Source organism: Solanum tuberosum, unplaced genomic scaffold, assembly GCF_000226075.1.
Source record: "Solanum tuberosum cultivar DM 1-3 516 R44 unplaced genomic scaffold, SolTub_3.0 scf00099, whole genome shotgun sequence".
Classification (NCBI taxonomy): Eukaryota; Viridiplantae; Streptophyta; class Magnoliopsida; order Solanales; family Solanaceae; genus Solanum; species Solanum tuberosum.
The window spans coordinates 1551616-1573326 of NW_006239023.1; the positions used below are offsets into that span (position 1 = coordinate 1551616).

The 21711-nt window shown below is 35.5% G+C and overlaps 5 protein-coding genes across 6 annotated transcripts; 2 read left to right on the top strand and 3 right to left on the bottom strand.

Annotated features, from left to right (window-relative positions):
* Positions 1–695: 695 nt before the first annotated feature.
* On the top strand, positions 696–5094 carry LOC102602050 (uncharacterized). Of its 2 annotated transcripts, XM_015309091.1 has the most exons (12): positions 696–766; positions 1020–1169; positions 2896–3001; positions 3146–3159; positions 3236–3454; positions 3575–3646; positions 3743–3829; positions 3920–3958; positions 4041–4145; positions 4224–4389; positions 4553–4662; positions 4830–5094. In XM_015309091.1, exons 3-12 carry the CDS (start codon positions 2908–2910, stop codon positions 4914–4916), a joined length of 993 nt encoding a protein of 330 aa, XP_015164577.1. In that variant the 5' UTR covers positions 696–766; positions 1020–1169; positions 2896–2907; the 3' UTR covers positions 4917–5094. The 2 variants fall into 2 exon arrangements, with proteins under 2 accessions (XP_015164577.1, XP_006348212.1); XM_006348150.2 differs by lacking the exon at positions 696–766 and having other exon boundaries at positions 773–1169.
* A 2198-nt stretch (positions 5095–7292) lies between these two features.
* On the top strand, positions 7293–9930 carry LOC102588025 (DEAD-box ATP-dependent RNA helicase 21). Its single transcript, XM_006348117.2, has one exon. The coding sequence runs from the start codon at positions 7423–7425 to the stop codon at positions 9544–9546; it is 2124 nt and encodes a 707-aa protein (XP_006348179.1). The 5' UTR covers positions 7293–7422; the 3' UTR covers positions 9547–9930.
* Positions 9931–10307: 377 nt separating this feature from the next.
* Positions 10308–15115, bottom strand: LOC102588355 (sucrose synthase 7-like). Its single transcript, XM_006348118.2, has 15 exons — positions 14491–15115; positions 14226–14380; positions 13928–14120; positions 13722–13840; positions 13429–13645; positions 13127–13222; positions 12871–13044; positions 12673–12789; positions 12421–12587; positions 12056–12280; positions 11401–11967; positions 11173–11311; positions 10988–11079; positions 10738–10761; positions 10308–10629 (listed from the first exon to the last, which is right to left on the bottom strand). Exons 1-15 carry the CDS (start codon positions 14722–14724, stop codon positions 10599–10601), a joined length of 2550 nt encoding a protein of 849 aa, XP_006348180.1. The 5' UTR covers positions 14725–15115; the 3' UTR covers positions 10308–10598.
* A 1002-nt stretch (positions 15116–16117) lies between these two features.
* On the bottom strand, positions 16118–16659 carry LOC107060784 (protein Brevis radix-like 4). Its single transcript, XM_015309058.1, has 2 exons — positions 16477–16659; positions 16118–16328 (listed from the first exon to the last, which is right to left on the bottom strand). Exons 1-2 carry the CDS (start codon positions 16626–16628, stop codon positions 16220–16222), a joined length of 261 nt encoding a protein of 86 aa, XP_015164544.1. The 5' UTR covers positions 16629–16659; the 3' UTR covers positions 16118–16219.
* A 1404-nt stretch (positions 16660–18063) lies between these two features.
* LOC102588688 (50S ribosomal protein L15) lies at positions 18064–21539 on the bottom strand. The gene is made up of 4 exons (XM_006348119.2): positions 21080–21539; positions 19523–19606; positions 19346–19435; positions 18064–18632 (listed from the first exon to the last, which is right to left on the bottom strand). Exons 1-4 carry the CDS (start codon positions 21488–21490, stop codon positions 18369–18371), a joined length of 849 nt encoding a protein of 282 aa, XP_006348181.1. The 5' UTR covers positions 21491–21539; the 3' UTR covers positions 18064–18368.
* Positions 21540–21711: the final 172 nt, after the last annotated feature.

The following is a 21711-nucleotide window of genomic DNA, read 5'->3' on the forward strand; positions in this document are numbered from 1 at the left end:
TATATATATATATATATATATTTGTATTTACTTTTCCCCAATTGTAATATGGATTTTAAATTATATCATATAGTAATTTGATTTCCAATAGTGGGGGGAGGGGTGTGTGGTAAGTACAGTTTGATATAATTCGATACTTCTAATCTAAATTTATCTACTTAATAAACTTTGAAATCCTTAAACTTCAAATTTTAAATCTGTTTCTACCAAATAGTTAGTTAGTATACTTTTGATTACTCAGATAAGATGAAAGAAATATAAACTAACATCTTTTGTTTGAAATAACATTACTCCTATCTCACAAAATAATCCTTCTCATAATTTCTGATCATGTATATATATGTAAAATGCAAATATATGTAACACACAATGATGGGTAGACTATAATTGAGTGACAAAGTCAGAAATGATAGGTAAGTGGGGGGATCGTTGATTCATAGTATAATTTAGTTCGCGTATCAGACGACTCCTAAATATTTAAAAGATTATTGTATAGAAGGAATTAAGGAGGTGGCAAGATGGTAATGGACAGCACATGATGGATGCTAAAACAGTAACAAAATTTTGAGCACTTTAGAACAAATAGAAAACATATAGAAACAAGATGACAAAAACAAGTCTAATATTTCCAGTGTACTCACGGGTCACATAAATTGGAAATAACCAGTAAAAAGAACTTATACTAAAAAGGTACAGTCCTTTTTTCACATGCCAACATTACTGAACTCAAATAATTCATAACCCCAAATTCAACTGTTTCTGTGAAGTATGTCCCCACCCTCCACTACCTACTTTAATATTTGAATCTATGATAACCTGTTATAACCGATTAAATTACACTGATAGATTGATTATATTTTTAGAAAGTATTATAAGTGTTAGCATTTCTTTCATCCCTTCACTCAATCCCCTAGCCTAATTTTGTCATTGTATGTACCATAAATATGTATTTACTCTCACATTTTTCTACTAATTTGTGTGTGGTGCAAATTTTGTTTGTTTTGTTGTGGTGCATCCAGAGTTTAGAGTATGCAAATGCAGCAACTCCAACAGTGAAAGTTGGGAATATATCAAAAGTGGGAGATTCTGCATATTTTAGGATATACTATGGACAAACCTTCAAAGTTATTAAGAACACCCTTGATGGAAAGAGTTATCTTCTTATCCAGGTAAGTACATTTGTTACTAGCTTTTTTTAAGCCATGAAAGAGACATATTGTATAGTTCATTGCTAGAACAGGCTCTGGAAAGAAGTAGATTTAAGTGATATACACCGACAATGTCCGTGTAGATTTAAGTTATAATAGTTGTTTATTGTTACCAATTTTGATTGGGTGAATATTTTTGACACCTTCAGTCTTGTTTGAATTTAGGTAGAATTGTATAAAAAAAAGAAGATGAAGTTATTTCAAGGCTAGAATTACTTGAAAAGAAGATGATAAGGGTTGTTGGACCACAAAACTTGGACCTTAGAAGTAGTAGGGTCAAGAATATTTAAAAAAAGAAAAGAAAAAGAGTTATACTTCTTTTCATTTGGTCCTCTGTAGTTGGCAATCCAAGAACTCACAAAGTACTTCTTGGTTGCTGAATTCCATGGCACAAGTTGCTTTGTTTTGAACTTTCCGTTGGTGTCGTTTTCTTGGCTAATGATCACTAACTACAGCTACATTATTCTATTGATCAATAAAGTCATGAATTAGCTCGTTTTCGTCTTCTTTTTTCCTTTTTTAGGAGAGCACACCATAAAACAGATAAAGATCTTATGGAGAGTACTAAAGATTCCAGATGACTCACTACTCTTTTGTGATAACAATGTTACAGACTCGCAGGAAATTTTTGTTTTAAAATTCTTTTAACTAGATATATATATATATATATATATATATATATATATATATATATATATATATATATATATATATATATATATATATATATATATATATATATATATATATATATATATATATATATATATATATATATATATATATATATATATATATATATATATATATATATATATATATATATATATATATATATATATATATATATATATATATATATATATATATATATATATATATATATATATATATATATATATATATATATATATATATATATATATATATATATATATATATATATATATATATATATATATATATATATATATATATATATATATATATATATATATATATATATATATATATATATATATATATATATATATATATATATATATATATATATATATATATATATATATATATATATATATATATATATATATATATATATATATATATATATATATATATATATATATATATATATATATATATATATATATATATATATATATATATATATATATATATATATATATATATATATATATATATATATATATATATATATATATATATATATATATATATATATATATATATATATATATATATATATATATATATATAATTTATCCGCATTCAGGGACAGAAGGGGGCTCATTGTTGAATATGCATATATAGTAAATGCTGAACACCCTTGGTGCCCGCATTAATAATGGAATCTAGAGCTGGGCATATACTATAACAAAATGCTTTTGTGTGAATTCCAGCTAGTTGCAAGTTCTTAGTTCTTTTGTGATCTAAGAATATGTGATACAACCTTGGGAGAACCACATCTTTAAAGCTAGCTATTAAGGTGGGAGAGCCCAAGGCTATATAGCCACACGCCCACACCTTTAAAGCTAGCTATTAAGGTGGAGGAGCCCAAGGCTAAATATTTAACCAAAGTCCCCTACCTTGCAATAGGATCATAACAATATGATTCTAGAAAACCAATTCTCTCCTGATTTACTAGAATGCAAATTTTGTGCAGAACAACACAAGAATGGCCAGTAGAACAAAATATTGCACCTCAAGAATAAAGTCTTTTGTTATCCCACTAGCAAACTACTCGATCGAGACTGACTACTTTTTTCCAGGTTCACCATTTTTAACCATCCTCCTTGTTTTTTTCCACTTTATAACATCATATTATAAGCTTTATATGTCTTTTTGGTACACGTTGATAACTTGTGCACTGACCGTTTCTCTTTTTCCTTTTCTTTCTTTCCTTCAATTCACAGTTTCCTTTTTCGAGGTAAGAATGCATAGTTTTAGTAACTATTCTGATAGCTGTATTACAAGATTGAAAATTTTTGCATGGAATATTTCAGCTACTAGGCCTACTGGGAAACTTGAAAGGTATCACATCAACATATGTGGCCTCCCAATGTGTACTAAAACTATACCAGGGCGGACAAGTGGAGAGCATTAACAAGACTGACCATCAACAACTTGCACAATATGCAGCTCACTTCATCGCCAACACGGATGAAGCTCAACCCTGCAACTTTGCCACATTTGTCCCTATAGGTGAAGATGCACCTCTCCAGGTACATAAGGGACTAAAGATTTAACACACTCTGACTATGCACTTAAGTTCTTTCTATTTTGTGGAGCTTTGCTTTGATCTATGGTTGGATGGTAACACACAATTTGTACTACTTTAACAGCGTGCAGAGTGGATAAAATACTTGGGAGTTTTTGCCAATATGGAAAACAGGGCAAACCAAGTTTACGATGCAGTAAGTGAAGAAATGAGACATCCTCAGTTTCCAATATGATGACAATAGTTAGAAGAATTTCTTGTTTATTTCGGATTTTGCTTCGTTTGTGGACAGATTAAGGAGAATTATTTGTGCTTGAGCAAAGCTGCAACTAGTAGGAATTCATTAAAACCAGTTGTCTCTTGGATGGAGTATAAAGATGTGTGTACACCGACTCGTGAACCCAACTTTTTTACAATAATCATTTGTTTTACAGTTTCCCTTTTAACATACACCTATTTTCTTGTATAGGGAGTGTGGTCATTTACAAGAGATCCATACAAATTAAAGGTTAGATTTTTCTCACTTTCAAGTTTCAACAGTTCTTTTTGATCATTTTCTCAAGTTTAGCTATATTAATTTGATAATGCAGTTTGTAGAGGATGCTGGTGGAGTCAATGTTGATGATTCCATCAACAAAGTCACATACAATATGTCTAATCCTGATGATTTGGAAGAGATTCATGCCATTTTGTGTGTATGTTAATTCTCTCTTCTGATCATTTAAATTATCAATATGTCAATCTCCTTCCACTCATTTGTTTTTGTTTCGTAGACTGTGGATGTAGTGATTGATGAAACATATAGCTCAGATCCAGCGGTTTATAATGGTTCCACATTTCTCGGAAACATCAATTTGGAAGATCAAACTTGCTTTGCTTTTCTCACAAATCAAAGCATATGGAGATATGATAAAAGAGTGCAAAATTCTGTAGTCCTCGGTAGGATTCTCTTCTTGTTTCTGCATAATCAAGGCTTTTTTATCAAAGATTATTTGGAGTTGAATGCATAATCAATTTAATTAGGAAATAACTAGTAGTAATAGAGAACCTTGTTTTCTATTATTTCTGGGACTGATTAGTGTTCACCTTTTGCTTGTTGAAGACTGGTATGATGGAGCTGTCTCTCAACCCCAACTGGTCCTATCAGATATTATTGAAGCTTTATATCCTACAGGAAATTATAACACTACATATTTCAGAAATATCGCAAAGGTATGACAATTTTATATTGCATACAAGTACAAGTTCAATTAACTTCTACATTGTGACTACCGTGTCACCTAAAAATGAAAAATACAAAACAAGACATATTACCTGCTACAAGACGTCAAAAAGGAATTGAAAGTCATTCTAACATTCAGGCATGTTAACTATTTCAGGGAGAAGGGATCATAAGCATTGGTCCTGAAATGTGTGAAAGAGATAGCTCTATCCCAATGGAACCTACAGTTGTAGCTTGCCAGTAACTAGCAATTCTTTCTCATGATTTTTAGCTTCTTTTTTCTAGTCGCACTTTGGCCTGTCAATTGATCTGCTATGATTAGATTCAAACGGAAAACCAATTTATTCATCAGTAAAGTCGAAGTCAATGGGGCTACTACCTACTCTGAAGAGTTTTGCATAGTCACAAGCAAATTTTCTCCAGAATTTAAGTTAAACCAACAGTACTAGCAATCAGTTTCAGTTTATTGCTATACAGGGTTAACATTGGGTGAGATAGGTCTTGCTCTGATACCATCTATAATTAGATTTTACGCCTAAATCATACTGCAAAAACTAGATTGTCCAAACTTTATAAGGAATCTACTAAAATAAGACTTTTGTCATTCTTTAACCGTAATGGGCTTCACATCTTGACATGTTCGTAATGTGTAGCTAACACCTACTTTGAAGAGATAGAAGTCATTTCTTAAAGTGATTAATTAATCCAGACAATCGAGAAGAAATTAAAGGTTTAGTGAGATGAAATCAGATAATAAAATTGAGAGTTGAGTTTATTAATTACGAGTCTATGGAGTTAAATTGAGAGCTGATTTTATTAGTTTGCGAGTTAATAAAATGAAATCGGATAACTCAATTGATAATTGAGGGATCCGCTAGGTTTGATGGATGGCAATTTTGAAAACTTTGATAGCATAGAATGAATATGACTAATATGTAATGAAGTGGGTTGAGCAGACTTTCTTCTGGTACCGAGTTATCTGATATATGTTGTTGCTATTTGAAGGTAACAAATATTTGTAGGATTAGTTTTAATGCGCACAAAAACATACCTAGACATTGCGGTTACTAAATTGTTTTCCTGTGTTAGTTTTAGAGTTAATATCTTCAATGATCACTCAATCGATAGTTCCCACTTAAAAAGTCACTCAACTTTGAGTTGTTTACTTCGAAAGTCACTCAACTTTGTTTTATAACCCAAAAGTCACTTAACTAATAATAGTTCACTTAAAAAGTCATGTACTATTGATATTTTACTTAATAAGTCACCCAACTAATTTAAAATAATTTTTTCATTGAATTTTGTAAAATACAAAAAAAAAATTAACTATTTTTTTAAAAAATTAATAAGATGCTTATTTAATTATTTTATTGAATTTTGTTGAAGTATAATTTTTCTTTTTACCTATTTTTTAAAATAAGGGTAGTACTGCGTATTTTTTATTACTTCTTATCAATTCCAACTTCTTCTTCTTTTTTTGGATCATTTTCTAACATATTTAATTCCAGTTATATAATTGCTAAAACGGAAAAGGTTTTTTGGGGTCAATTGCTATGGTACGTTTTTTTTAAAAATAATTATAATTAAATAATTTGGATTAACAAAATAGTTAAAATAAATATCTTATTCTTTCTTTAAAAAAAAATAGTGTAACATAAAAATTAAATTTCAATAAAAATTTATTTATGAAAAAAATATTTGAATTGATTGAGCGACTTTCTAAATGAAGTATCAATAGTTGTATGACTTTCTAAGTGAAACATCAATAGTTGACTGACATTTGAGTTAAAAAACAAAGTTGAATGACTTTCTAAGTGAACAACTCAAAGTTTGACGTTCTAAGTGAACAACTCAAAGTTGGGTGACTTTCTAAGTGAACAATTCAAAGTTGAGTAACCATATGAGATATTAACTCGTTAGTTTTATTGCGCATTAAAATACACTTGAACATCGCAGTTGTCAAATTATTTTTCGTGTTAATTTTAGTGTGTGTGAAAATAGACTTGAACATTGTGGTTACCAAATTACTTCCTATGTAACTTTAATACACGCGAAATAGACCTGAATATCGCGGTTATTAAACCTGGCATCGTGGTTACCATATTGTTTTCGGATGTTAGTTTAATGAGGGAGAAAATAAACTTGGACATTGCGGTTACCAAATTGTTTTTTGTGTTAATTTTAATGCACGTGAAAACACATCTGGACATTACGATTACCAAGTTATTTTTCGTAATAATTTTAATGCACGCGAAAATAGATCTGGACATCACATATACCAAATTGTTTTCCTGTGTGAGTTTTAATACCCGCGAAACACACATGAACATCGCAGTTGCCAAATTGTTTTCCCGTATTAGTTTTAATACGCCCGAAATCAGACATGTACATTGTGATTATCAAATTACTTTTCTTTGTTAGTTTTAATTCGCGCGAAAACAGATTTGAATTTCGCGAGTACCATATTATTTTCTTGTGTTAGTTTTAATGCGTGGAAAAATAGACCTAGACATCGCAATTACCAAATTATTTTCTTACGTTAATTTTAATGTGCGCAAAAACTGTCCTGAACATCACGATTACTAGATTGTTTTATGAAGCGTGATGCATATATAGGATAGGAGTCCTTCACAACTCAAGTGAAATATTGTACCCGCAGAATGAAAATACCCTAATTGGTAATCAGAAGGAGAAAACAGTATCGCGACTTTTCCCTTGTACAAGAACCCTATCTGCATCAGCCGGACGGTATGAGTCGGTCAGTGGACGAGCTCGGAACTACCAAACCGGATCCGACGAAGAAGCCCGTCTTCCTCACCAAAGCACAGCGAGAGCAGCTAGCCCTACAGCGCCGCCACGATGAAATCGCCGAACAGAAACGGCGGGCCGAACAGCTTCTCCAACAACAGGGTAACAACCGCCCTTCCTCCACCGATAACGATCATGAACGAGATCATCGTGACAGAGATAGTAGGGGTGACCACCATCGCTCCAGGGACAGGGACAGGGACAGAGACAGAGAAAGAGAAAGGGAGTCGAGGGACCGGGAGGTGGAGCGCCGGAAGCGCGATAGGGAGCGTGACGAAGAGGTCAAGGAACGAGAGCGAGCTCGATTGGACAAATTAGCTGAGCGAGAGCGAGAGAAAGAGCTTGATGCAATCAAAGAGCAGTACCTCGGCTCCAAAAAACCTAAGAAGCGGGTGATTAAACCTAGTGAGAAATTCCGATTTTCCTTTGATTGGGAGAACACCGAGGACACATCTCGCGACATGAACGCTCTATACCAAAACCCTCACGAAGCCCGCTTACTCTTTGGTCGCGGATTCCGTGCTGGAATGGACCGAAGGGAGCAGAAGAAGCTTGCTGCCAAGAATGAGAGGGAGCTGCGGGAGGAGATCTGGAAGAAGGATGGCGTTGAGGAGTCTGCAGTAGAAGCAGCTGCCCTGAAGAAGAAGGAACAGGATGCCGACATGTATGACACTTTTGACATGAGGGTCGATCGCCATTGGTCAGACAAGAAGCTGGAGGAAATGACGGAGAGAGATTGGAGGATATTCAGGGAGGATCACAATATATCCTACAAGGGGTCGAGGATACCCCGTCCCATGAGGAATTGGGTCGAGAGCAAGTTAACTACTGAGTTGCTCAAGGCTGTTGATAGGGCTGGCTACAAAAAGCCGTCCCCCATACAAATGGCTGCCATTCCGCTTGGACTTCAACAGCGTGATGTGATTGGTGTCGCAGAGACTGGTTCAGGTAAAACTGCTGCTTTTGTTCTTCCTATGTTGACTTATATCACTAGGCTTCCTCCATTGAGTGAGGAGAATGAGGCGGAGGGGCCATATGCTGTTGTTATGGCCCCCACACGAGAACTTGCTCAACAAATTGAGGATGAGACTGTCAAGTTCGCACACTATTTGGGTATCAAAGTTGTTTCTATTGTTGGTGGGCAGTCCATAGAGGAGCAAGGTTTTAGGATTAGGCAAGGTTGTGAAGTTGTGATTGCAACCCCTGGGCGACTTCTTGATTGCTTGGAGAGACGTTATTGTGTTCTGAACCAGTGTAATTATGTTGTTCTTGATGAAGCTGACCGTATGATTGACATGGGTTTTGAGCCTCAAGTGGTTGGTGTACTGGATGCTATGCCTTCAAGTAATATGAAACCGGAGAATGAGGATGAAGAGCTTGATGAGAAGAGGATTTATCGAACCACTTATATGTTCAGTGCTACCATGCCACCTGCTGTGGAGCGGCTGGCTAGAAAATACTTGAGAAATCCTGTTGTTGTGACTATTGGCACTGCTGGAAAGACTACTGACCTCATCACTCAGCACGTGTTCATGGTAAAGGAATCAGAGAAAATGTATAAGCTGCAGAAATTGCTGGATGAGCTTGGAGATAAGACGGCTATTGTGTTCATCAACACTAAGAAGCAGGCTGATTTTGTTGCCAAGAATCTGGATAAAAATGGCTACAGGGTAACCACACTGCATGGTGGAAAGTCTCAGGAGCAAAGAGAAATCAGCCTTGAAGGATTTAGGACCAAGAGGTACAATGTGTTAGTTGCTACTGATGTTGCTGGTCGTGGTATTGATATACCTGATGTGGCCCATGTGATAAACTATGATATGCCAAACAATATTGAAGCATACACCCATCGTATTGGACGTACAGGTCGTGCAGGAAAGACGGGTGTAGCCACAACATTCTTGACCATGCATGATACTGAAGTCTTTTATGATCTTAAACAAATGCTCACACAAAGCAACAGTCCTGTTCCCCCAGAACTTGCCCGACACGAGGCTTCGAAGTTCAAGCCAGGAAGTATTCCCGACAGACCACCTAGGAGGAATGATACTGTATTTGTTCATTAAAGTTGGAATTGCTACATATGCTATTGTAGGGGTCAAGTGTTGGGAGTTTCTATAATGGTATCTGCTGAAAAATGGAGCTAGGTGGGTGAATGATGGAGTTGGTAGATAGAGTGGAGGGTTCAAACATAATGGAAGTGAAGTGGTAACATGTTTGGCAATTGAGTTTTTTTCTGTTACTAACTAGTAGTAATGTGCTGTCAGCTTTGCTGAAGGGATTTGTTTTTTAATTTTGATTCCGTTAGTCGATGCCTAGGCTTTACTGAAGATCTTCCTGTAAACTCTTAAACATTTCTTGTGTTTCCTTCTTTATTACTTTATCTTAAGATAGTCTCAGGAACTTAAATACCTTGGTGAAGTATGAAGTTTATTGCCATTAGTTAGCAAGTTCCTTGGACAACAGGTACATGTGCGTATGGAATTTTTCGGTAAACCAGTCCATATTCTAGTAGAAATAACCTACTTCCTTTAGGATTGTTTTACGTTATTATGTTATGTTCTGTGGTTCTCATTTGCTTCAACTCTATCTAGCCTCGCACAGCCGCACTTAACATTCTTCATTTGTGTAATCCACAGTTTTTACCCAAATGCACTCTCAGTAATCTGTCAATCAAGTCATGCACCACCATTTCAACCTCTTTTCTTAAAATTTTTGTGGGTAGACACCCAAGTTTGTAAGCTGGTGTTATTTCTGTTTAAGAATTTGATTGTCATATTGTTTTTCCAATTTACAATTTGAGAAAAATTGATTGAATTCTGAAACATCTTCTATAATTTGTCTGTGTTTCATTATTGGTTGAAGTTGTGATTTACACTTTTTGAATAAGAGGGATTTACTTGCTGAGAATATCCATACTTGTGCAAGTAAAACACTGGACTTCCAATATTCAAAAGACAGATTTGAGCAATCAAACTGGAATTTGGAAGCAAGCAAAGACACAGCCACTGCTGGTTTTCATTTATTCTGTCTTGAAATTGAATTACAAATCACACTTTAAAAAAAATTACGCTTTCTCTTTATTTGCGTGTTTCTGTTGACAATGAGGGAACAAGTATCATGACTGGCTGTTCGATGATCCAAACAACCTGCAGGATGCCACTTCAAATCGTTAGTAACCTCCTCAAAAGGGGAGGGAGGATAAAAGAAATAGACACATCCGTGATTCATGCAGTAGCAATTGTATCAAATCTTACTTCTGCAACCTTGATTGTGAGCGCCTGGTACCATAGAAAAAATGGATACATCAGTACAGTTGTAGGGAAAGAAGTACAGGAAAAAACAATGAAGGAAGACAACCCATAAACCATGTAGGAGTATTAACAGTCAAGCATATAGGAAAGAAACAACCAAATTTGTTGATTGTCTACTTGATTGACATAATAAGCTATTTGCTGTATGGTTCTAATTTAGTACTCGTCTCTTGAAAAACATTTTAGTGCATACCTTTGTGATAACTGTGGCTTAACTTTCACCCTCTCGGGCCTCTCCTTTGGTCCTTCTGGTTTTTCGTCAATTCTGATAGGCACATCTTTTATCTGCAGTAAGTGTAATTTAGGAAACAAAATAAGAAAAGTATATCTCATAAGGATGTTTGGAATATAATGAAATGCAGGCATGCAGCAATATACCAAGTTTCTAAACTCGAGATTGTAGAAAGTGTCTATGTATCTTTGCTTTGCCTGTTTCTGATCTTTGTACAATGTCTTCCAAAAAGTGTAGATTGACCCCATATTCAATACCTTGTTTGCATAGATCTTCCATGTGTAACTGCAAAATATCAGGATTAAAGGATTAAGAAAATGTCAACAAGACATATGCCTCTTTGCAATTTGAACAATTGTTTATTTGTGAGTTACCATTCATATATACGCTTTAGACCCTGGGCTGAAATCCTGTTCCAATGCTCAGGATCCTCCCTGCTCTTCTGGAAAAAATTAACAATTTTGTTGCTTGATTCATCTCCATTATTTGGATCAATATGGAAGCCTGAGATACCATCAACAATAATCTCAGCAGGGCCACCTTGGTTGGTAGCGAAGGTTGGTAATCCACAGTTCATTGCTTCAATGACTGTAAGACCAAATGCTTCATACAAAGCAGGCTGCACAAAAGCTCCTTTTGAATCTGCTATTGTGCGGTAGAGTTCGCTATTCCTGTATCTGTCAGTCTGAGCTGCTATCCATCTAATCTGACCTTTAAGCTGGTATTTCTCTATCAGCACATGCATCTTTTTTATTTCAGCTGCTTCTTCTCTATCATTGGATTTTGTAGGATCAAAGGAACCGCCAACCACAACAAGGTTAACTAAGCTTCTGAGCTTCTTGTTTTTGCCAAACCATTCAGTTAGTCCAGTTGTGTTCTTCACTGTGTCCAGCCTTGCCATGGTGAAGAGAATAGGTTTCGTTCTGTCTTCTAAATATCCGCTGTGGTTGAAAGAAGTAAAACATTATTACGTAGAATTGTGGGATGTTCCTATTGGCATTAAACTGAAGTTTGAGCACTAAGACTTACATGTGCTCGTCATTATCCACTTTACTAAAAAGAAGCTTCTCAATGGCAGGTCGGAAATCAGTCAAACGCTTCTGCTTTTCTGTGTAAGGGAAATATACTGACTGGTCTGCCCCAGGAGCAGCAATGTTAAATTTAGGATCAAAGACATTGATGCCTGAAACAACTCTATAAAGCCCTGGAAGGGTAAATGCACTGTGACTTTCATACTGCCCTGGCCTGTCTTTGCTGCAAATGTAAGCACATAAGAATGAGATCCATGAAGTTTCAATAATTAGAGCAAATACATAACTGGATTTGTGATGTGTATTTGATGGTAGTAAAAGAACAATTCTAATTTTATATTACTCGTCCGCTCTAGTTCTTACCTTCCAGCTATTTCTTGATATGTGCTTGTGATAACAAAATCTGCAGAATTCATTGCAATCAAATCAGCTGTAAATTGGCACGAAAAATGGTACTTTGGATCGAGTTCCTTTAATTTGATGTCAGAATCTTCATATTTAGTCTTCTCCAGAGCATGAGCAATTGTTCCCTAGTACAGAGATGGTCTAGGTTAGTGGACATTAAGACACTAACTTGGGGAAGAAACAATATCGACAAAGATTAGGGAAAGTTACCAGAGTTATCCCAAGTTTTCTAGCCATTAATGATGCCACTAAATTCCCATCAGTGTAGTTACCAATGATTAGATCAGGCTTGCCTTCCATTAGCTCGATGATTTTGTCAGAAGCATCCTTTAGTCAAGGCAAAAAGAAAATGTAATTTAGGAAGAAAGAAAAACTCTGGATGAGCAAGGTTTATATAAAGATACACACCTGAGTATATCTCTCCAGATAAGGGTAGATATCGAATCGAGAAACCCATTGATTAAGCACTCCTTTTTCTGTCCTAAATGGAACTCTGAGGATGTGAGAATGCTTTGTATTCTTGATTGGTTCTAGTTCCTGGTTGCACTTTGTTCCTTTTGCATCTGGGATTAGCCGGGTTAACTGTGCAATCAAGATATGATATTAGCTTTTCTAAACAACCTCTTCCTTATTGCATACTCATGTCGATTGTCTGGGAACTCACCACAAGAATCTGAGGCTTAACATTGAGTCCCTGCTGTTTAATTCTTTGTAGCATTTCTTCTTCAAAAGCTACAACTTGATCCAAAACATAAACCACCTGTTGATCAAAAGCAACGGATTTAACTTATATAATATGATAAGTGTAAATAATAGTGTATTTTAACCTATTGTAGCAGGTAACCTTCTTGAATTTTGTAGGTATTTTATTCCGTTTCTAATGGAGGTTACTTGTGATTATCTTTTAGGTGACCTGATAGTTTAAAAATTCTTTTACAGTGAAGTATGTAAAAGTTAGATGCTTACCTGACCACCGGTGTCTGGCAAGCCAAGAACATCAGCTTGGCCGAAGTATCCATGAACAGAGAACAATACAATATTGAAAACAGTTGGAACCCTTCCAAAGAATTTCTCAAAGTTTGATGGATCTGGTGCCTGAAGCACCTCAGAAAGTGTTCTCATGGTATCTCGGACTCTTTCAGCTGTATCACCCCAGCCTTTCTCAAAACCCCATTCTTTGAATCTGTACAAGAATTGAAGCCACTTAGTACTTTGTAGCATGCCAAAAGGGGGAGGAAGTAGAGGAAAAACTAATTAACCTTAGCTCAAAGCTCTGATATGGTGTATCAGTTGGTATGGAAGAAATAGATGATTCTGCTACAACTAATGCTGCCTGAAGCTTTGAGACAGTGCTGAGCGTCTCATTGATCATCAGTTTCTGCAGTTGAACATAAAGGAAATTTGTTATTATCTTTTCCTCTTAGGACAAGTGTTCATTTATGAAGTTTAGTTTTGCTTGACATACATCTCCTTGATGGTTCAACGTGAGCAGGTAGTCAACTAGACACTGTGCACTCGTGGAGCTAGCATTTAGCTTTGAAGTTAGAAACTTGGAAACATAACTGAGACCATTTCCGATTGAAGAAGATAGAGTCAGACGAGGCGTTGAGAAGTCTACGGCTCCAAAATCAATTTCCAGTGCGTATTCGTCTTTTGCCCTGCATTTCATGTTCACACAAAGGTAATCCTTATGAGTTTTCACTTTTCTGATTGAAGGTATTAAACCATAGAAGGTATGATAAAAGCTGCAATGTATTCTATACCAGCTTTCATCAACTATCATTTCCTTGAATTTCAAGTACTCTGTAGCTGTAATACCCTCAACAGAAAGATCATTAGCATTCACTTTCACATATTCCCAGAACCCGGGATTCTGTCTCGTGGCGAAGGCAATGTAGGGAGGAACAACTGCAGCCTCCTGCAAAATTTGATCACAGAAGATTTTAAGAACAAATGTACATCATGCAAAATCTGGAAACAATAAAAGAAGAAAACTATTATAAGTGCAGCACATGGTTCTTGCTATACCATTGTAGTACATAATATGTAGCCAAGTAAACCTTCCAAAACATGGTTCCTCTCAGCTGGATCATCAATCACTTTCTCTAATTCATCCATCAAGCTATGCAGTTTCATCATCCTCTTGCCTTGCTCTATGTATTTGGCAAAACATCTCTTCATGTGATACCGGCTTTGCCTCAACGCTTCTGGCATGCTATCAGCTATGGACTCTGATCTCTTCAAGGCTGGTGTAGTAGCCATTTTCAGCGAGTTATAAAAGCTTAAGGTATTGATATTTACACAAAGAATTGTGTTTTTATTGACTTGTGATTTTTGTTGAGATTTTTTGGGAATTTATAGGTAATTAGCAAGAGACAAAGATAAACTGTTAAAAGGAAAAGAGGAAAGAACAAAACTTTCTCCTAAAGAAATAAGAAAAGAAAGGAATTTTGTTGTCATTTGGGTGAATGGTTGAGGTATTGGTATCATTCTTTTCTTTCTGTCTGATTGATGATCAACCCATGAGAATATTCACTATCTCACGACACAAATACCAAATGAGAAAGACTATGAGGAAAACCAAAAAGAACAATCTTGATCATTAGGATAGACAAGTACCTTTATATCAATCGCTGTTTAATGTTTTTCCATGTAACTTACTTTTTTCGAAGTTACTACTCAATATAACTATAATTCTTTTTTACTTGACTGGATTGTAAATATATTTTACACTTAACACATTAAGACGAGTCCAGTAGAAACGGGTCAGCGAATGGAAAATCAAGAATTTTTTTATAACCAAAATTTGCGTCGTATTATTTTCAGTGAAGTGGATTCAAAACTCAAAACCACTGGATAGAGTAATTTGAGAAAGAAAAACCCCAAGCAATATTAGAATAAATAAATAAATAGAAGAGTGTGAGTGTGTGACTCTAATACCATGCCAAAGAATTTGACCATTCAGTTCTAAACAAGAGTTCTTTAGGGTGAGGTATTAGGTATAATAATTCCAGGCTTAAAATGTATGACTATTTTATCTTGTGTTTGATTGGAGATATTAAGCAATCCTGAAATTATTTATCCCACCATTTATACCTTAAGCCTCGTCTGGTTGGGAACAAGTTATTCCAAGATAACTAATTTTGGTATAAGTTATTCTACTATGTATATGAGATAACTTATACCATCACTATGGCAAAAATGGTGGGATAACTAATCCAATAACTATCTAATACCTCCAACCAAACATGAGATAATATAATCTTATATTTTATCCTAAGATTATTATACCTCACACCAAACGAGCCCTTAGTGATGTGATAAGTTATTCATATACATAGTGGAATAACTTATCTCATGATAACTTATCTCGGGATAACTTGTTTTCAACCAAACGAGAATGTTATGGGTAGAGTTGCCTTTCATTGTGTAACAATATGATAATATTTTCCATTTCATCAAGAGGTTTCTTATTAACATATGGAAATATGACAGGAAATCAAAACATCTAATTTCTGAAATTGGCCATCAGTTTCTTAATTTTTGAAATAAAATTTACATATTGAAAATGACACAAAACAGTTAAGTGAGAAGAATTTGAATTAAAATATTTGGAATAAAAAACATAATTTAGGGAAAAGAGAGTTCTCAAATAATACCAATTAATCTTAAGATAGTCTTTACATATTCCATAGGCAGTACAACATAGCACTTTTCTCCTCACATATTAAGCACATTAAGTGATTAAATCACTTGTCTAACATGAACCACCATTGTAATCATCTTCAATATCATAATTCTTGTAGACAGAAAGCTTGTTTTCTTTCCACCATTTCTCTACTTCCTTCACAGTAAACTTTTTCCTACTGCAAAATTCAATCAAAAAGACATCTAGTAAGCAGTTTAACATACTAACAAAGGATGTTTAAAGTGAGAGGATTTTAATCATAAGACTTAATAAGAGCAGAAAAGGTGGAAGTTTGTGTTTCATACAACTTATGAAAGAAAATATACCTGAACCTAAATCCCTTCAGTCCCTTCTTTCCACTTGGCAGCATTGTCAATCTTACGTAGACACCGGGCTGATACTGTTCCACCCATTCATCTGTTGATGTTGCAGCAGCTTCAACATTAGTTTCTCTTCCAGCTAAAAAGCATTTTGACATTGCCTGAAACTGCAATCAACATAACATGTCCATTGTCCCATCGATGAATTTAAGATGGGATTCACAAAATAGTTTAAGAAAAGGAGACAACCAAAAGAATTAACTCACAAAACAGTTTCTTCTAGCATCATTTTTTTCTTCTCCTTTTGCAACAGCTACTTTGGTTTGCTGATTGGATGGAGTACTCTCTGTACGCAGCACCCAACTGAAAACATCATTGAGAGAAGTGATCTCAGAACTGGCGAGTATCTGTGACTTAGCAGTCTCAAACTCAGTGGGAAGTCCCGCTAAGAAACTCATTACAGCCATTTGTTCCCTCTGAGCTTGTTGCACCTTGATATCAGTACTAAATGGCAAAAGCATGTTCAGTTCCTCATAAATTTTCTTGAACTCCATGAAGTATATGGTGAGTGTCTTAGCTTCCTTCTCGGGATGGTAGAAAGCCTTACAAACTTCATAAATTTGAGATGCACAACCTTTGCCAGAATATAGATACTCTAGATAATCCATCAACTCTTTAACAAATTCACAGTGATGAGCCAAACCAACTACTTCATTGTCCATAGAGTTTATAATTTGCAAGAACAGTCTAGCATCATCTCTCATCCAAGCATTTTTAGTTTCATCAGTTGGAGGGTCCTGACTAAGATGGCCATCCTTTTCAACACTACGCAAGTAGACCCTGATTTTCCTACTCCAATCTAAATAATTAGACCCATTTAATTTATAATCTGTAATTTTGGATAATGTTAAAGAGGGAGAAACTTTATCATCAGACATTTTCAACCACTGTTTAGTGAAGAAACTGACAACGAGGGCAAATAACTAGTGTGTTCCTCAAGAAACTAGCAGCTTCTTCCCAAAAAACTGAACCTTCACCCAAAACAGTTCCAAGGCAATAACACGAAACTGTGAACGAGACAAAGTGAAAAAGCACACCTTCAAATAGAGATTCAACACCAGAAGAATAACGTAAGGGATCATGAATGACAAGACAATGGTGGAGCAGCAAGCCAGCATCAAATCTGCCGAACCATGCCAGCAAGTGGAAGGCAACAGCAGAGATCTCTTCCCAGGCTGCCGGAACTGGAAGAACTTAATGATTCTATTCATGAATATGAAGGAATATATAAGGTTACAAGAATCCTATCTAAGGAAAGAAATCAAGAGATATATTGCAGGATCTTCAGGATATGACTCTCTCGAGCTTTCTCCTTTCTTATTTCACATAATCTTTATAAATGCAAAGCAGCCAATATATTGAGGCACCATAATTAGAACTTATGACCAATCAAACATTAGATGAAATCAATCTTCTCATTAATTAATTAGTCCACTTTGCTCTAAATTATACAAATTGTAATCTTCAGAACATCAAAGCTTTACCAATAGAAAAGGTAGACATTGGAATGTAAAAGAAAAGAGATGCCATCTCTAGAGAAAAGTTTCATCTTCATACACCTGCTTTTGGAATGAAATATTAAGACACTTGGTTTCAATCTAAAGAAGCAAAAGTTATATAGTTCGGAATCCAGAAATACCTATGAAAATACATCCTTGAGTGAACTTAAGGTCACTCAAAAACTTCAGCAAGTGAAAAGATTTTATTTCTGAATATCTATGGCAATTGGGGAACACTCAAAACCAAGTATAAAGGCTGTAGGGAAGCTACATGAAGCCAAAAACTGCTCCCTTGCAATGGAACCTAGATCTATAAAACATGAAGAAAGCTAGTCACTATCAAGCCGGGGTAGCAGACATGGATTCAGCCTCTTCAGTTACAAAAGGAAGTGGCTTGGTTGGGGCAGGCAACCGCCCAATGCTATCCACCTTATCCTTCAGTTTTGGTGGAGGCCTTGCTGGTCTTGGGAGCAACCTGCCCTTTTTCTCGAACCACTCAGGTTTCAGTAGTGCCCGTAACCCAAGTTTGTTGTAATGCACTCTCCTTACAGACCCACCCGCTGCTTCCACGGCTGCTTTAGCTCTAGCGGTCACCCTTGAGACCTGTCATTAGCAGTTAGTGTTGGATGAGTACACTGAGATGACAGACATCATTGGCCATTCTAGCAAGCAAATGTGATGCATATTCTCAATAAACTGATACCATAAACAAAGAGAAAAAAGGATCATGCCAAACATATCCATGTCTAAGGAACAAGAAAATATCCCATCTCCACCATCAATATATTTACACAGCACATTTCTGAAAGTGCTAAACTGACATGAGCTTTTACAAATACTTATACCTTGCAACACATTTACTATAAATAGCAGTACAGGTCGAGAACCACTTTGCAACTCAAACGCAAACTGTAATTAATGTTATTTCTACCAAATGACCTCTATATGACGTGCACTACCAAATGTAAAATTACTCCCTCTATTCCATATTAATTGAATTTTCAGGTCTGTTTTCATTGTTCAAAATAATTGAATTGTTCAAAGTTCAAGATGGATGTTTGAAATTTTTCCTATAGTCGCCTATCCCTTTAATGATGTTTGATATTTTCTAGGAGATAACTTCCACTAATTGCAAAGTTATATTTATGAAATCACAAAGGACAATAGTGAAAATTATGTCCTTCAATGTTTTTCTTACCAAGTGTGTATTGCCTCAGAATTTAGTTAAAATGGAATAGAGGGAGTATTGTTTTTTAACAATGAATACCAAATTGAATAAAAAAAGGCTATATTAATTAGTCTTGACTGAATATTACCTCTAAATGGATGGGCCACTGAATATGTTCAGCTCCACGCCCCATCAACCTGGCTCCATCTTCTATTTGCTTCCCTATTGCACCGGAATCCTATTGGCATAAGAAGTTGATTTGTAAAGGAAGGTGCTAAATGCTTAAGCAATATAAAGCTATACTTACACCATAAGCTACAATTACCTTTAGAGTTTTCATTGTGATCAACTCTGACGAGTCAATCTTCCCAGCATTTATCAGCTTTGCAATCTTTCCCAACCCAACTGGCTGCATGGAGCACATAAACAAGGAACAATTAATCAGAAGGAACCACTAACATTACTCCAAGGTTTTAAAGCCATCGTGGTTTTAATAACTAAACAAATATTCACATATCTTTACTCAATGACAAAATAATTAGTGACGTATTTACCATATACCATCCAAAAAAGGGGGAATTTTAGTAAGAAAAAGATGTGCCTCCTCCTGTCATGATAATTGATGGCACCTGTATGGTGCTAACAACATATTTAAGTAGAAGTTGTAGTAAAATCTATACAACCTTTACTCTTAGAAAGCTTCTTCAGGCTAGCAAGTGAAGCAGTGATCAATCACAGGACTATCACAGCCTTCTCTTCTCAATATAGAATGTTAGACCTCTTTGAAAAATCTCAGGAAGCCCAGGAAAAGAAAATATTAGACAGTCACTACTTTCTGGTGCTGGTTTGTTTTGCTCTCAATTTCTAACCGCAGCTGCCATTGCCCTAACATATTGTTATGGGGGAAGACTAATGGACAAAAACTTACTCAGTTCATAGCAACTGTTTCAACTTTTCTTCCTTTTGATGAGTACCGGGAAAAATATAGCAGATTCTGAAAGTATGACTTCTGACTTTGCAACAGGTAGCAGTGCCATTGCATCTGTATATGCCATCTTCGATCGAAAACTGAGATTGAATTTGAGAATGCTGAAGGGCTTTAAGTCACAAAGGTATAAAGAGGAAAGATAGAGCTGAAGAATGTCTTCTTTTATCATCCTTCTAAGCCTGATCAATCAATCTACCCAGGCACGAATCTGGAAAAACAGTACTACTTGTTGGGCAAAGTGGTTCTGGAATTATTGGCTTGATAGACAGATTCTATGATCCAATAAAGGGACAAGTTCTGATTGATGACAGAGTGATCAAAAGCTACAACTTGAAGAGCTTAAGATCACAGATGGATTTAGTGAGTCAAGACCTACCCTTTTTACTGGATCACTACACAACAATATCATTTCTAGGAAAGAAGAAGCTACAGAGTCTGAAATCAAGAAAGCTGCAATAAGTACTACATACGTAACAAAAAGTAAGTACTACAAAGCTAAAAAGTATAAACAGACGCAATAAGATAACACCAAATGGCTAATTCAGTACGACCTTCACATAACACACATACAAACTACCAAATTTTCCGAACTGCCACACCCATTTCACATGTCTTACTTTCTATTGATTCCATACATTAACAAAAAGTAGAACCCTGGTTATGGAACAATTATTCCTTTACTCTATCAGCAAGCAACTAGAAACTAATTTGTGAAATCTCATATTTACTCAATGAATGTTCTACCCTCTATCTAATCATTTTAATGTTATTTAATGTAACATTTTTCAAGAGAACGTTCAGACTAATCAAAAATTGAACTTTGACGTGATCCCAGCTATAAGCACGAAATCAAACCAAAAACAGAAATCCCAATCCACCCAAGAGTAAAAATACCTGAAATGTGAGACTGAATGGGTTCTTAAACCCACGTTTAGGCACACGGCGACGAAGTGGGGTTTGTCCACCTTCAAACCCGAACTTATATGTCCCTCTAGCTTTCTGACCCTTATGTCCTCGACCCGCCGTCTTTCCTTTACCCGACCCAATACCTCTTCCCTTACGAGTCTTCTGCTTCCTAGCACCTTTGTTATCTTGCAAATCATTTAGGCTCAGAAGACTGTAAGCTCTGCGAAACTGACACCCCAACGATCCAATGCTGGAGATGGGGCGTTGAGAAAATTGCAAAAATGGAAACTTTTGTGAAGATGTGAATATGTGATGAGAAATCTTGATGGGTTCGCTGTAGATTGGAACATTTTGGAGGGTAGACGATGATAGTAGTGAAGTGATTCTTCTTCTCAACATTTCTTCTAGGGTTTATAGTTGAGCAATGTGACTACTGCTATAAGTTTTGTGTGAAGTTGCCAGGTCGCGTACTGTTAATTTGATACTAGTTTTTTTAATTACATTTTAGTCCATAGAGTTTAAGTAAAAGTTATGTTGTTCCCACTTTAAGCTTGTAAGTTTCGTTTTAAGTATTAGATTTGGTCCCTTCACTACCTATGAGCTATGGGGTATACATAATT